General features: G+C 39.2%; 1 protein-coding gene and 1 pseudogene across 5 annotated transcripts in view; one reads left to right on the top strand and one right to left on the bottom strand.

Moving 5' to 3' along the window:
* The window catches only part of NUBPL (NUBP iron-sulfur cluster assembly factor, mitochondrial), a 377,447-nt gene that overhangs the window by 106,153 nt on the left and 254,797 nt on the right, over positions 1 to 16,497 (top strand). For all 4 annotated transcript variants that reach the window (XM_017895911.1, XM_017895910.1, XM_017895909.1 and 1 more), the window contains 2 exons: positions 9,988 to 10,027; positions 10,116 to 10,206. In XM_017895911.1, coding sequence (XP_017751400.1) covers positions 9,988 to 10,027; positions 10,116 to 10,206 — 131 coding nt within the window. The remainder of the gene's footprint in view (positions 1 to 9,987; positions 10,028 to 10,115; positions 10,207 to 16,497) is intronic.
* LOC108544640 (60S ribosomal protein L6 pseudogene) lies at positions 11,941 to 12,842 on the bottom strand (annotated as a pseudogene). The gene has a single exon (XR_001889909.1). The product of XR_001889909.1 is annotated as a 60S ribosomal protein L6 pseudogene (transcript).

Below are 16,497 nucleotides of genomic sequence, written 5' to 3'. Positions count from 1 at the left end.
TATTAATTTTTAAATATTTATATTTATTTTATTTTATTATACTTTAAGTTCTGAGATACACGTGCAGAATGTGCAGGTTTGTTACATACATATGCGTGTGCCATGGTGGTTTGCTGCATCTGTCAACCTGTCATCTAGGTTTTAAGCCCCACATGCATTAGGTTATGTGTTCAAATGTTATCCCTCCCCTTGCCCCCCACCCGCCGACAGGCCCTGGTATGTGATGTTTCCCTCCCTGTGTCCATCTGTTCTCATTGTTCAACTACCATTTATAATTGAGAACATGCAGTGTTTGGTTTTTTTTGTTCCTGTGTTAGTTTGCTGAGAATGATGGTTTCCAGATTTATCCATGTCCCTGCAAAAGACATGAACTCATCCTTTTTTATGGCTGCATAGTATTCTGTGGTGTATATGTGCCACATTTTCTTTATCCAGTCCATCATTGATGAGCATTTGGGCTGGTTCCAAGTCTTTGCTATTGTAGATAGTGCTGCAGTAAACATACATGCCCATGTGTCTTTATAGTAGAATGATTTATAATCCTTTGGGTATATACCCAGTAATGGGATTGCTGGGTCAAATGGTACACCAACAGTGTATAAACGTTCCTATTTCTCCACATCCTCTCCAGCATCTGTTGTTTCTTGACTTTTTAATGATCACCATTTTAACTGGCTTGAGATGCTATCTCATTGTGGTTCTCTAATGACCAGTGATGCTGAGTATTTTTTCATATGTTCGTTGGCTACATTAATGTCTTCTTTTGAGAAGTGTCTGTTCATATCCTTCACCCACTTTTTGATGGGGTTGTTTTTTTCTTGTAAATTTGTTTAAGTTCCTTGTAGATTCTGTTTATTAGACCTTTGTCAGATGGATAGATTGCAGAAATTTTCTCCCATTCTGTAGGTTGCCTGTTCACTCTGATGATAGTTTTCTTTTGCTGTGTAGAAGCTCTTTAGTTTAATTAGATCTCATTTGTCAATTTTGGCTTTTGTTGTCATTGCTTTTGGTGTTTTAGTCAGGAAGTCTTTGCCCATGCCTATGTCCTGAATGGTATTGCCTAGGTTTTTTTCTGGGGTTTTTATGGTCTTAGGACTTATATTTAAGTCTTTAGTCCATCTTGAGTTAATTTTTGTATAAGGTGTAAGGAAGGGGTCCAGTTTCAGTTTTCTGCATACGGCTAGCCAGTTTTCCCAACACTGTTTATTAAATAGGGAATCCTTTTCCCATTGCTTGTGTCAGGTTTGTCAAGGGTCAGATGGTCGTAGATGTGTGGTGTTATTTCTGAGGCCTCTGTTCTGTTCCATTGTTCCATATATCTGTTTTGGTACCAGTACCATGCTGTGTTGGTTACTGTAGCCTTGTAGTATAGTTTGAAGTCAGGTAGCATGATGCCTCCAGCTTTGTTCTTTTTGCTTAGGATTGCCTTGTCTGTGTGGGTTCTTTTTTGGTTCCATATGAAATATAAAGTACCCTTTTCTAATTTTGTGAAGAAAGTCAATGGTAGCTTGATGGGAATAGCATTCAATCTATAAATTACTTAGGGCAGTATGGCCATTTTCACAATATTAAGTCTTCATATCCATGAACATGGACTATTTTTCCATTTGTTTGTGTCCTCTCTTATTTCCTTGAGCAGTGGTTTGTAGTTCTCCTTGAAGAGGTCTTTCACATCCCTTGTATGTTAGATTCCTAGGTATCTTATTCTCTTTGAAGCAATTGTGAATGGGAGTTCACTCATGATTTGGCTCTCTGTTTGTTTGTTATTGGTGTATAGGAATGCTTGTGATTTTTGCACATTAATTTTATATCCTGAGACTTTGCTGAAGTTGCTTATCAGCTTAAGGAGTTTTTGTACTCAGACGATGGGTTTTTTCTTTTTTAATATACAATCATGTCATCTGAAAACAGAGAGTTTCTTAATCCTGAGTTCTAATTTGATTGCACCATGGTTGCAGAGACCGTTTGTTATGATTTCTGTTCTTTTGCATTTGCTGAGGAGTGTTTTACTTCAAAGTATACGGTCAATTTTAGAATCAGTGCGATGTTGTTCTGAGAAGAATGTATATTCTGTTGAGTTGGGGTGGAGAGTTCTGTAGATGTCTATTAGGTCTGTTTGGTCCAGAGCTGAGTTCAAGTCCTGAATCTCCTTGTTAATTTTCTGTCTTGTTGATGTGTCTAATATGGACAGTGCGGTATTAACGTCTCCCACTATTACTGTGTGGGAGTCTAAGTCTCTTTGTAGGTCTCTAAGAACTAGCTTTATGAATCTGGGTGATCGTGTATTGGGTATATATTTATTTAAGATAGTGCTTTTTATTGTATTGATCCATTTACCATTATGTAATGCCCTTATTTGTCTTTTTTGATCTTTGTTGGTTTAAAGTCTGTTTTACCAGAGACTAGGATTGTACCCCTGCTTTTTTTTTTTTTTTTTTTGCTTTCCATTTGCCTGGTAAATATTCCTCCATCCATTTATTTTGAGCCTGTGTGTGTCTTTGCAAGAGATGGGTCTCCTGAATACAGCACACTGATGGGTCTTGACTCTTTATCCAATTTGCCAGTCTGTGTCTTTTAATTGGGACATTTAACCCATTTATATTTAAGGTAAATATATATATATATATTTGTTTTGTTCTGTTTTTCGAGACAAAACTCCAGCCCAGGCTGGAGTGCAGTAGTGCAATCTTGGCTCACTGCAACCTCCGCCTCCCGGATTCAAATAATTCTTCTGCCTCAGTCTCCTTAGAAGCTGGGACTACAAGTGTGCACCACCACACTCAGCTAGGTTTTGTATTCTTAGTAGAGGTGTGGTTTCTCCATATTGGTCAGGCTGGTCTTGAACTCCTGACCTTGTGATCTGCCTGCCTTGGCCTCCCAAAGTGCTGGTATTACAGGTGTAAGCCACTGCTCCCAGCCAAGGTTAATATTGTTATGTGTGAATTTGATCATGATGCTAGCTGGTTATTTTGCATATTAGTTGATGTGGTTTCTTTATAGTGTCATTGGTCTTTATATTTTGGTATGTTTTTGCAGTAGCTGGTACTGGTTTTTCCTTTCCATATTTAGTGCTTCCTTCAGGAGCTCTTGTACAGAGGCCTGGTGGTGACAAAATCCCTCAGCATTTGCTTGTCTCTAAAGGATTTTATTTCTCTTTCACTTATGAAGCTTAGTTTGGCTGTATATGAAATTCTGGGTTGAAAATTCTTTTCTTTAAGACTATTCAATGTTGGCCCCCACTCTCTTCTGGCTTGTAGGGTTTCTGCAGAGATCTACTATTAGTCTGATGAGCTTCCTTTTGTAGGTAATCTGACTTTTCTCTCTGGCTTCCCTTAACATTTTATGCTTCATTTCAACCTTGGTGAATCTGACGATTCTGTGTCTTGGGGTTACTCTTATCGAGGGTTATGTTAGTGGTGTTTGTATTTCCTGAATTTGAATGTTTGCCTTTCTTGCTGGGTTGGGGAAGTTCTCCTGGATAATATCCTGAAGAGTGTTTTCCAACTTGGTTCCATTCTCCCCATCACTTTCATGTACACCAATCAGTCATAGGTTTAGTCTTTACACATAATCCCATATTTCTTGAAGGCTTTGTCCTTTCCTTTTCATTCTTTTTTCTGTAATCTTGTCTTCATGCTTTATTTCATTAAGTTAATCTTCAATCTCTGATATCCTTTCTTCCATTTGATCGATGCAGGTATTAATATTTGTGTAGTATGCTTCATGAAATTCTCGTGCTTTGTTTTTCAGCACCATCAGGTCATTTATCTTCTTCTCTAAACTGGTTATTCTAGTTAGCATTTCCTGTAACCTTTTATCAAGGTTCTTAGCTTCCTTCCATTGAGTTAGAAAATGCTCCTTTAGTATGCAGGAATTTGTTATTATTACCCACCTTCTGCCTACTTCTGTCAATTCGTCATACTCTTTTCTCTGTTCAGTTTTGTGCACTTTCTGGAGAGGAGTTGTGATTATTTGGAGGAGTAGAGGCATTCTGGTTTTGGAATTTTCTGCATTTTTGCACTGGGTTTTCTTCATCTTTGTGGATTTATCTATCTTTGATCTTTGATGCTGATGACCTTAGGATAGGTTTTTTGCATGGGCGTGCTTTTTGTTAATGTTGATGTTATTGCTTTCTGTTTGTTAGTCTTCCTTCTAACAGGCCCCTCTTCTGCAGGTCTGCTGGAGTTTGCTGGAGGTCCACTCCAGACCCTGTTTGTCTGGGTATCACCAGCGGAGGCTGCAGAACAGCAAAGATTGCTGCCTGCTGCTTCCTCTGGAAGCTTTGTCCCAGAGGAGCACCCGCCAGATGCCAGCTGGAGCTCTCCTGTATGAGGTGTCTATCAACTCCTGCTGGGAGGTATCTCCCAGTCAGGAGACACAGGTGTCAGGGACCCACTTGAGGAGGTAGTCTGTCCCTTAGCAGAGCTCGAATGCTGTGCTAAGAGATCCCCTGTTTTCCTCAGAACCAGGAGGCAGGAATGTTTAAGTCTGTTGAAGCAGTGCCCACAGCCACCGCTTTCCCCAGGTGCTCTGTCCCAGGGAGATGGGGGTTTTATCTATAAGCACCTGAATGGGGCTGCTGCCTTTCTTTCAGAGATCCCCTGCCCAGTGAGTAGGAATCAGTCTGAACTTCCTGGCGGCTTCCTTAATATGGTGAGGGGAAAACCACCTACTCTAGCCTCAGTATTGCTTGTCGCCCCTCTCTGCGCTAAGCTCTGTTGTCCCAGGTCAACTTCAGACTGCCTTGCTGGCAGAGAGAATTTCAAGCCAGTGGATCTTAGCTTGAGGGGCTGTGTGGGGGTGGGACTCACTAAGACCACTTGGCTCCTGGCTTCAGCCCCTTTCCAGGGGAGTGAACGGTTCTGTCTCACTGGGATTCCAGGTGCCACTGGGGTATGAAGAAACACTCCTGCAACTAGCTCCGTGTCTGCCCAAGCAGCTGCCCAGTTTTGTGCTTGAAACCCAGGGCTCTGGTGGTGTAGGCACTCGAGGGAATTTCCTGGTCTACAGGTTACAAAAACCGTGGGAAAAGCCTAGTAGCTGAGCTGGATAGCACAGTCCCTCAGGGCTTCCTTTGTCTAGGGGAGGGAGGTCCCCAGCCCCTTGCACTTCCCAGGTGAGGCAATGCCCCACCCTGTTTCTGCCTACCCTCAGTGGGCTGCCCTCACTGTCTAACCAGTTCCAGTGAGATGAACTGGGTACCTCAGTTGGAAATGCAGAAATCACCTGCCTTCTGCATTGGTCTCGCTGGGAGCTGCAGACCAGAACTGTTCCTATTTCACCATCTTGCCCTGTTCCTTATTTATTAAATTTTAAAATGATTTTTATTTATTTTATTTTTAGAGATGGGGCCTCACTATGTTACTCAGGCTGGACTCAAACACCTGGGCTCAACTGACTCTTGCACCTCAGCCTCCTGAGTAGCCAAGACTACAGGCGTGTACCACTGTGCCTGGCTTTATTTTTATTTTTAATTGACACATAATTGTATATATTTATGGTGCACAATTTTATGTGTCAGTGTATATATTGCATTGTATCATAATTAAATCAAGGTAATGAGATTAATCACTTCAAACATTATTTCCTTGTTGTGGGAACATTTAAAATATTATAAGCTATTTTGAGATATATAATACATTATTGTTAATGCACGTAGGATTTGAATTTCTGTGTCTGGCTTATTTCACTTAATGTCCTCCAGGTTTATTCATGTTTGTGAAAATGACAGAATTTCATTCCTTTTTTTTTCTTTTTTTTTTAAACTGTTATTTTATGTTTGCAGGTTCATATGAAGGTTTGTTACTTAGCTAAATATGTCACAGGGGTTTGTTGTACATATTATTTCATTTCCCAGATATTAAACCTAGTACTCAATAGTTATATTTTTTGCTCTCTTCCTCCTCCCATTTTCCTGTGTCAGGTAGACCCCACTGTCTGTTGTTTCCTTCGTTGTGTCTGTAAGTTCTTATCATTTAGCTTCCACTTGTAAGTGAGAACACATGGTATTTGGGTTTCTGTTCCTGCATTAGTTTGCTAAGGATGATGGCCTCCAGCTCCATCCATCTTCCTGCAAAAGACATGATCTTTTTCTTTTTTGTATGTGACTGCCGAATATTCCATGGTATATATGTACCACATTTTCTTTATCCAGTCTGTCATTGATGGGTATTTAGGTTGATTTAATGTCTTTGGTATCATGAATAGTGCTGCAGTGAACATTCGTGTGCATGTGTCTTTATGGTGGAATGATTTATATTTCTCTGGGTATATGCCCAGTAATGGAATTGCTGGGTTGAATGGTAATTCTGTGTTTAGCTCTTTGAGGAATCACCATATGCTTTCCAGAATGGTTGAGCTAATTTAATTACACTTCCATCACCAGTGTGTAGGTGTTGACTTTTCCCTGTAACCTTGCCAACATCTGTAATTTTTTGGTATTTTAATAATAGCCATTCTGACTGGTGTGAGTTAGTATCTCATTGTGGTCTTTATTTACATTTCTCTCATGATCAGTGATATTGATTTTTTCATATGTGTGTTGGCTGCATGTATGTCTTCTTTTGAAAAATGTCTGTTCATGTCCTTTGCCCACTTTTAATGGGGTTGTTTGTTTTTCTCCTGTAAATTTAATTTCCTTATAGAGGCTTGATATTAGACCTTTGTCAGATGTATAATTTACAAAGGTTTTCTACCATTTTATAGGTTGTCTGTTTACTCTGTTGATAGTTCCTTTTGCTGTGCAGAATCTCTTAAGTTTAATTAGATCCCACTTTTCAATTTTTGCTTTTGTTGTGATTGCTTTTGCTTTCTTTGTCATGAAATTTTTGCCCATTCCTATGTCCAGGATGGTAATACCTAGGTTGTCTTCCAGGATTTTTATAGTTTTGGCTTTTACATTTAAGTCTTTAATCCATCTTGAGTTGATTTTTATATGTGGTGTAAGAAAGGGTTCCAGCTTCAATCTTCTACTTATGACTAGCCACTTATCCCAGCACCTTTTATGGAATAGAGAATCTTTTCCCCATTGCTTGTTTTTGTCAGCTTTATTGAAAATCAGATGGTTGTAGTTGTGTGGCCTTATTTCTGGGCTCTTTATTCTGTTCCATTGGTCCATGTGCCTGCTTTTGTACCAATAGCATGCTGTTTTGGTTACAGTAGCCCAGTAGTATAGTTTGAAGTTGGGTAGCATGATTCCTCCAGCTTTGTTTTCTTGCTTAGGATTGCCTTGGCTATTTGGGCTATTTTTTGGTTGCCTGTGAATTTTAAAATAGTTTTTTCTAGTTCTGCGAAGAATGTCATTGGTAGATTGATAGGAATAGCATTGAATCTGTAAATTGCCTTGGGGAGTATAGCCATTTTAATGTTATTGATTCTTCCTATCCATGAGCATGGGATGCTTCTCCATTTATTTGTCTCATCTCTGTGTTCTTTGAGCAGTGTTTTGTAATTCTCATTGTAGAGATTTTTCACCTCCCTAGTTAGTTGGATTTCATTCTTTTTAGTGGATGAATAGTATTCTGTTGTGTCTATATACCAACTTTTCTTTATCCATTCATCTATTGTTGGACATTTAGGTTGATTTCATATCTTGACTGTTGTGAATAGTGCTGCAGTAAACATAGGAGTGCAGATATCTCTTTGACATACTGATATCATGTTAAGCAAATATTAGCAGACCAAATTCAGCATTGTATAAAATAACTACATTAAAATTATATTGGGTTTAATCCAGGAAAGCAAGTTTGGTTCCAAATTAGGAAAAAATCTCTTAGTGTAACTCACCGTTTTAGCAGATCAAAAGTGAAAAAGCATGTGATAATTCAGATTCTTTAATCTGTATTCATATGGTAATTGAAGAAAATGGCAGAAAATATTGCCAGCCCTGATAGTGAAAGGTTATAATTGGATGCTTTGGAAAGAATTGAGAAAATTACATAGAAGAAAAATATTGCTTTCAAATTAGGTATGGGGGAGATTGAGCTAGTTAGTTTAGTCAGAAATTAAAGAAGGAAACTATAAACATACACTCTTTGCGTATTCCTTTAATGAAGGACCATGGCTTTTTCTATGAGTAGGGATTCAATGAATGAAGTATGGCAGAGGATTTCTTTCTTTTTTTTTTTTGAGTCAGAGTCTTGCTCTGTTGCCCAGGCTGGAGTGCAGTGGCACGATCTTGGCTCACTGCAATATCTGCCTTCCAGGTTCCAGGTTCACGCCATTCTCCTGCCTCAGCCTCCTGAGTAGCTGGGACTACAGGTGCCTGCCACCACGCCTGGCTAAGTTTTTGTGTTTTTAGTAGAGACGGGGTTTCACCGTGTTAGCCAGGATGGTCCCAATCTCCTGACCTCGTGATCCGCTCTCCTCGGCCTCCCAAAGCGCTGGGATTACAGGCATCAGCCAACGTGCCCGGCCGAGGATTTCTTATATAATCCATGCATATATGCTTTATACAGTTTTCAGTCTCAGTCTCTTTACAGAGGGGAAAAACCCTGAAGAACGTATCTTGAAATCTGAAAACAGGATACTACTAGGTTTTATGACTTTGTTCTAAACTTTTTGCTCAATACTTGTCCAAATCATATTAATTAAGATGTCTTCTGTGGTAGTTTGTTATGGTAGAGAAGTAGTATATGAAAGCAAGAGTGGGTGGGAAGGTGATTGCATAGTTTGATAAAACAAATTATATTTTATTGTAACTGTTTGTTGCCTATGTAAAGAATTTTTTTTATTTCACCATAAGCAGTAGATTGCTTTTCTCTACAGATTAATGCAATTTTTCATCTCAGATTTCAAAATTGAGTTTGTCTACTTTTGTGGATTTTTATACTTTTTAAGCTAAGTAAAGGAACAAATAACTAGTAACACTCCAGTGTAGGAAGGACTGATTAGATGTGTGTGTGTGCATGCAAATATACACATATATGTATGTACATATTAGATTAGCATATATGTAAAATTTTTATATTTATGTATCTTTGTATATGAATAAAATTGGTGGGCAAAATTAGTTACTGAGGCTATTTTTTAGAAAAATTTTAAAATTGTAGTTATTTTATTGAGGCTATTTATTTTTTTTTTGAGACAGAGCCTTGCTCTGTCACCCAGCTGGAGTGCAGTGGCACAATGTGGGCTCACTGCAACCTCTGCCTCCCAGGTCCAAGCGATTCTTTCATGTTAGCCTCCTGAATAGCTGGGACTATAGGCATGCACCACCATGCCCAGCTAATTTTTGTATTTTTAGTAGAGAGAGGATTTCACCATGTTGGCTAGGCTGGTCTCGAACTCCTGACTTCAAGTGATCCACCCACCTCGGCCTCCCAAAGTGCTGGGATTATAGGTGTGAGCCATTGTGCCTGATATTGAGGCTGTTTTTTAAAAATATATTTAAAATTTTATTTGAATTATTTCTTAATAAAATTATGTCTCTATTTATCAATGTTGTGTCTATTGGGAATATTAGTAGTATGCTTGGTATAATGTTTAAACTGTTGCAAATTGAGGTGTATTTAGTTGAAAGTTAAATTGCACAATATGAGCAGCCTATTTGTATTTCCAGTTTGGTATTCTTTGATCCTGGAAGGATGGATGGGCAAAGGGGAGATGTTGGTCAAGTGGTGCGAAGTTTCAGTTAGACGGGGGAATAAGTTCCAGTGATCTGTTGCACAGCTTGGTGACTAACAATCATTTTTTGTATATTTCAGCATTGTTAAAAGAGTAGACTTTAAATGTTTTTACTGCAAAGAAAGAAGTAAGTGAGGTGATGTGGAATGCTAATTGGCATGGTTTTATTATTTATTTTTATTATTCTACCACAATGTAGACATATATCATAACATTACATTGTACCCCATAAACATGCAATTTCTGTTAATTGAAAAAATAAATATTTCTAAAAAGATGAAAAAAAAAAAAAGCCCAATTCAGAATGTTTACGTTTTGTGTTTTATTCTTCTAAAAGAGAGGATTTTGTTTTTCTTTTTCCAGGCAACCTAATGAAGCCTCTCTTGAATTATGGTATTGCTTGGTGAGCATATATTTTTTTTAATGTTTCTTTTCTGAATAATATTGATTAATTTATACAAATTAGTTGTATTTTTGTATTACTGTTGCAGTATGTCTATGGGCTTTCTGGTTGAAGAAAATGAACCAGTAGTTTGGAGAGGCCTTATGGTAATGTCGGCCATTGAGAAACTATTGAGGCAGGTAAGAATATTGCCTTAAACATCATTTTATCATTGGCAAAGCTGCGGTTAATACATTTGCTGATTGGAGAATTGTTAAAATTTGCATTCAGGAATCAGCTGATGCTATGAATGTACAATGTGCAATATGGCACCTAATGAGTTAATGTGGTGCCAAGACCAAACTTCACTGTTAACATGATTTAATCTTTCCCATTGTTTGTGAGTACTAAAAATTCTATTGTCTTACTGAATATTGTTTTCTTGCTTTGGCTGTGTCTGCAGTAAGAAGAGCAAATCTATTTTTATAAGTAATCTGCCACCTTTAGATTTGTGGTTAATCTCATTGTAGTCAATATTGAGTTATAAGGGCAGTGTAGAAATCGTCAGATGTAGAAAAAAATTATATAAACCATGGTACTTGTGATTTAAAATTGCTCCAGAAAAAAGTGAAATTTTGTTTTGAGTATATATGGTTATATATTTGCATGTGTAATATCTGTTCAATCAACTTTAATTTCACCTTAAGAAAAGAAGAGAACATTTGATTGGATAATCTAAAATATCAATTGGGCTATATGTTATTTATAGTTGGCTTGGAATAAGTTTTATTTTTTTTCTCAGTAGATGTGAGTTTGTAATTGTCTTCTAGGTAAAAGTTAAAAGTAATTTGCATTTATTTCATCAACTTGTAACAGTTACCTTTTATTTATTCAGATTCTACTTTGGGTCAGGAACCATACAATAGGTTGACAATTCTAATGGTAGATACTCCTATATTCATTTTCAGGTATACAATTTAGATGAAATATGTCTTGAACTCTGAAACTCTTCTTTTTTCACTATAACATCTTGCCTTTCTATCACTTTTGCTGCTTGAATTGTGATAAATGTGCTGTTTGATTTTTGGTCCTGGTAATTTAAGTCTCTTGGTTTCATTTTCTCCTCTTTTACTCTCAGATCCCGTAGTTAGTCATTTCACTTAAACTCACCAAACCACCCCATCCCCACCAATTCCTTTGTGACCTTGACCTTTATTTGTCTTGATTAACCCACCTGTTTTCTCTAATGCTAAATACTATCAGATAATATAGAATAGTTGTGTTAATTGCCTGCATTATATATATTTGATGTTTGAATTTAGCTACCTCCACAACACTTCAGCATCAGATTTTACATATTGTTATTCTCAAAAAATATTCAGGGAATTTGGTAGTCTAGCAGAGGTCCAAATGAAGGTTTGGCAAAAACAAGCTCTCTGACACACAAATTGTATAGAAGTTACCGTTTATTGGCCAGGTGCAGTGGCTCACGCCTGTAATCCCAGCACTTTGGAAGGCTGAGATGGGCGAATCACAAGGTCAGAAGATTGAGACCATCCTGGCTAACATGGTAAAACCCTGTCTCTACTAAAAATACAAAAAAATTAGCCCCATGTGGTGGCCAGTGCCTGTAGTCCCAGCTACTTGGGAGGCTGAGGCAGGAGAATGGCGTGAACCCGGAACCTGGGAGGCGGAGCTTGCAGTGAGCTGAGATGGCGCCACTGCACCCCAGCCTGGGCGGCAGAGCAAGAATCCATCTCAAAAAAAAAAAAAAAAAGTTACAGTTTATTTTGAGAAGCATGGTGGATACATTTTCAGCAAACATACTATAGAATATCAGGGTAACGATGGGGTAAGAAAATGTGTTCATATATTATTGGGATGCTTAGCAGTTACCTAGAGTATATCTTTTTTTTTTTTTTTTTTTTTTGTAGTTAGCTATTTAATGAGGTTCTTAAGACATTTAGAACACCACATTTGTGAGGATAAATTCCATTCGTCAGGGCAAAACAGACCGCAGGNGAGCTGAGGAACAGCTTTGATTTTTGGTAGAATTTGTGAGTCCACAGCTTTCTGATCAATCTTGCGCTGCTCTGTAATCTCGTATTTCTCTTTCTCTGTGTCGAAGATCTCACCTTCCTGGTGTCTGGGCTTCCGCAACTTCTTCTTCTTGAAGTAAGCATCAGTAAGATGTTTTGGGATTTTGACATTGCTGATATCGATTTTGGTTGAGGTGGCAATGACAAATTTCTGGTGTGTTCGTCGTAGAGGAACTCGATTGAGGACCAGAGGTCCAGTCACAAGTAACAAGCCACTAGCCAGCTGCTTCAAGAAAACCACCCTCTTGCCCCTGTGGCGTCCAGTGAGGATGATCAGAATGGTCCCGGGGGTAATGCTGGCTCGCAGTTTTCTCACGTGCTGACTGAAGGGTTTTTTGCCGTGGCTCAACAGCTTTCGAGGCACATCTTCAGTAGGATAATATCTAGGCATTTTGCGAAGTTTAACCACCCGGGTACCGCCGTTCTTGTCACCACCAACTGGTTTTGTAAGAGTTGCAAGAACCTTCTCCTTTTTCTTTTCAACCTTGGATTTAGCGGCTGAGTACTTCCTCTTGTACATGGCCTTTCTGGAATACATGGCAGATCGGGAATACCTGCCAATTCCTCTGACAAGGACAGGGTTGCGGCTGCAATGGGGCTTCCCCTTCTTGGGCTTCTTAGCCTTGAGGTTACCCTTTTTCACCTTGCCACCAGCATCAGCCTTCTTGGCTTCGGGTTTCTTCTCTTTAGTATCCGGCTTCTCAACTTTTTCACCTGCCATCTTGCAAGATGGGAAAGAGAACTCTACCTAGAGTATATCTATCTTACAGTCTTTTGTGAAGTCACTTTCATGTGTGCATTTTATTGGGAGCTAAAAAGCTGATATTTTAGGCCTACAGTGGGACTAATGCAGATCATCAGAGCTAAGGAGTGTTTTCACTTTTGTTTTGATTTAGAAACCAAACCGTTATTTGATAAATTTAACATCCTTAGCGAAAATTCAGTAGCTAGATAGAACTTTTGTACAGCGGTGGATTTTAGGGGGTACCTGATTCATTGGCTCATTTTAAACAATTGAATATAACATATATATAGAAGAATGTACAAATCATGAGTATAAATAGATAAATTATCCCAAAGTTGAAACACCTATATCATCATCATTCAGGACAAGATAACTAGAACAATACCAGTGATCCAGAACATCCTCTCATTTTCCCTCCTAGTACCCATTTATGGGGAGAAGAAAAATACTGTGGTCATTCTGACATCCTGAACTAAAAGTCTGGTTAAGTTGTTTTGTTTTTTCTTTTTCTCCCTGACAATACTTTGTTGAGCTAAAATTATGCATACAATGAGATGCATAGATTTTCAGTATATAATTTAGTGATTTTTGATAAATATATATACCTGTGTAATCGTAACCCAATCAAACTAAATAGCATTTCCATCCTCCAAGAGAGTTTCCTTGGGCTCCCTTCTGATTCATCCCATACCCATAGACAATCGTTGTGATTTCTGTCACCATAATGAGTTTTATATGTTTTTAAATTTCAAATGAATAGGATTATACAGGATGTAGCTTTTTTTTTTTTTTTTTTTTGAGACAGAGTTTCGCTCTTGTTGCCCAGGCTGGAGTGCAATAGCGCGATCTCAGCTCACTGCACTCTCCGCCTCCCAGGTTCAAGCGATTCTTCTGCCTCAGCCTCCTGAGTAGCTGGGACTACAGGCATGTGCCACCACGTCTGGCTGATTTTGTATTTTTAGTAGAGATGGGATTTCTCCAGGTTGGCCAGGCTGGTCTTGAACTCCCAACCTCAGGTGATCTGCCCGTCTCGGCCTCCCAAAGTGCTGAGATTACAGGAGTGAGCCACCGCAACTGGCCAGGATGTAGCTTTTTTGTATATGGTTTCGCTTCGCCTAAGGCTTTTGAAATTCATGTTTATTGTTGCATATAACAGTAGTTGGATCTTCTTTATTGCTAAGTAGGATTCCATTGTATGAATATAATAAACTGTGTTTTTTTTTTCTGTTGATGAATATTTGGGTGGTCTCCAGTTTTGGGCTATTGTAAATAATACCTCTATAATACTTTTACAGTTGTTCATAAGTTTTCCAGTTGCTTCACATTTATGTTAACATTTGGTGTTGTCAGTCTCATTACTTTTAACCATTCTAATAAATATAAAATGGTGTCTTGTTATGATTTTAATTTGTATTTCCCTGATGATCAATAATATTGAGCCCTTTTCCACATGTGTATTAGATCTCATATTTTCTTTCGTGACATGTCTGTTCAAGTCGTCTACTCATTTTTAAATTTTTTTTTTAGTATTTGAGTTGTAGGAATTTGTGCGTATTTTGGCTGTGAGTCCATTGTCAGATAATAGATATTGGGAGTATTTATCCTTGTCTGTGACTTGTCTTTTTATGCTGAAGTTTGAAATTTTAATGAATTCCAATTTCTTATTTTTTTATGCTTAGTGCCTTTTGTATCCTCTTTAAGTAATCTTTGCCTGCCTACCCCAAGGTTGTAATGATAACAATGTATTTATTTTTTATTATTTGTATTATTTTTTAAAATTCTTAATTTAAAAATTTTATGGGTATGTTGTAGGTTAGTATATTTATAGGGTACGTGAGATATTTTGATACCAACAGGCATTGAGTAATAATTGCATCAGGGTAAATGGGGTATTCATCCCCTCAAGCATTTATCCTTTGCGTTTCAAACAATTCAATTATACTCTTTTAGCTATTTTAAAATGTACCATCAAATTATTTTTTACTGTAACTGCAGTCACCGTGTTGTGCTAGCAAATATTAGGTTTTATTCATTCTTTCGGTTTGTTTGTACCCATCAACCATCCCCATTCCTTCCACCCCCACCACCCTTCACACCCTCAGGTAACTATCTTTCTACGCTCTATCTCCATGAGTTAAATTCTTTTAATTTTTAGGTACCACTGGTAAGTGAGAACATGTGATGTTTATCTTTCTATGCTTGGCTTATTTCAGATATTTGAAAGGACTTGAGTGTTGCAATCTAAGCTGTATCTGCTTTAGGGGGCACCCTAAACCTAGTAATGCTTGGTTCTTGCAGACCTGCAGAGGTACTGCCTTGATGGTCTTGGATAAGATGTGGGTGAATTCTCTGGATTACCATACAGAGGCTCTTCTTCGCTTCCCTTACTTTCTCCCAAACAAGCAGAATCTCTGTCTGTTCTGAGCTACCTAAAGCTGGGAATAGAGTGACACAAGCACCCCTGTGTCCTCTACCACTGTGACTGCGCTAGTCAGACCTGAAGCCTGCGCAGCACTAGGTCTTGTCCTGCTGTTACCACTCTCTGGCTACTGACTGTTTGCCCAAGGCCCTGTAGCTGTACGATCAGCAGGTAGCAAAGCAAGATAGGCTTGTGTCTTTTCCTCAGGGCAGCGAGTTCTCCAGACCCCAGATGGGTCCAGAGATGCCATCTAGGAGCCACAGACTGGAGTGAGAAACCTTAGAAGTCTACATGGTGTTCTGTTATACAGCTGCTGAGTTGGCAGTCAAAGCATGAGGTGCAGTTCTTCCCATTCTTTCCTGCACTTTCCATAGGCAGAGGAGCCTCAATCTGTGGCCACCAGCACTACAGACCCACAGGACATACTTCTAGGTTTCCACTGATGTTCACTTAAGACCCTAGGGCTCTTCAGTCAGCTCATGGTGAAGGTTGCCAGGCCTGAGACTCACTCTTCAGGGCAGTCCCAGAGCAGGTCCAGAAATGCCATCCAAGAGCCAAGGGACCTAGGACCCCGCATGGTGCTCCACCCCCTGTGGCTGAGCTGGTACCTAAGGTGCCAGGCAAAATCTCCTTTACTTTTCCCTTTGCTTTTATCAAGTAGATGAAGTCTGCCATTGTAGCTACCACAGTGGGGAATGTGCTGTATCTTACCTTAAGCCAGCACATCTCAGAGTCTCACCCAGAGGCCCATGGCATAGTTTCTGGGTATTGCTGCTGGTTATTCATGGCCCAGCGGCCCTTTATTCAGCAGATGTTGGTCCTGTCATGACTGGGTCCTTCTCTTCAAGGTATCAGGTTACTTTCTGGCCCAGGGTGTGTCTAGAAATGTCATCCAGGAGCCTGGAATGGGGTCCTCACAGATCTGTGCTGTGCCCTGCCCTGTGGCTAAGCTGGTATCCAAGATGCAAGACAAAGTTCTCTTTGTTCTTCCCTCTCCTGTCCTGAAGTGAAGAAAGGGTCTCTTGTGAAGCCACGACCTGTGTAGCCTGGGGTTGGGGGAGTGCTGGTGCATGTACTCCATTGGCCGCCCTGGCTGGTGTCTGTCTTTTTTTTTTTTTTTTTTTTTTTTTGAGACAGAATCTCGCTCTGTTGCCCAGACTGGAGTGCAGTGGCGCGATCTCAGCTCACTGCTAGCTCCGCCACCCGGGTTCATGCCTCAGCCTCAGCC

Source organism: Rhinopithecus bieti, unplaced genomic scaffold (assembly GCF_001698545.2).
Source record: "Rhinopithecus bieti isolate Rb0 unplaced genomic scaffold, ASM169854v2 scaffold_21703, whole genome shotgun sequence".
Taxonomy (NCBI): Eukaryota; Metazoa; Chordata; class Mammalia; order Primates; family Cercopithecidae; genus Rhinopithecus; species Rhinopithecus bieti.
This window is presented reverse-complemented; position numbering and strand designations above follow the sequence as displayed.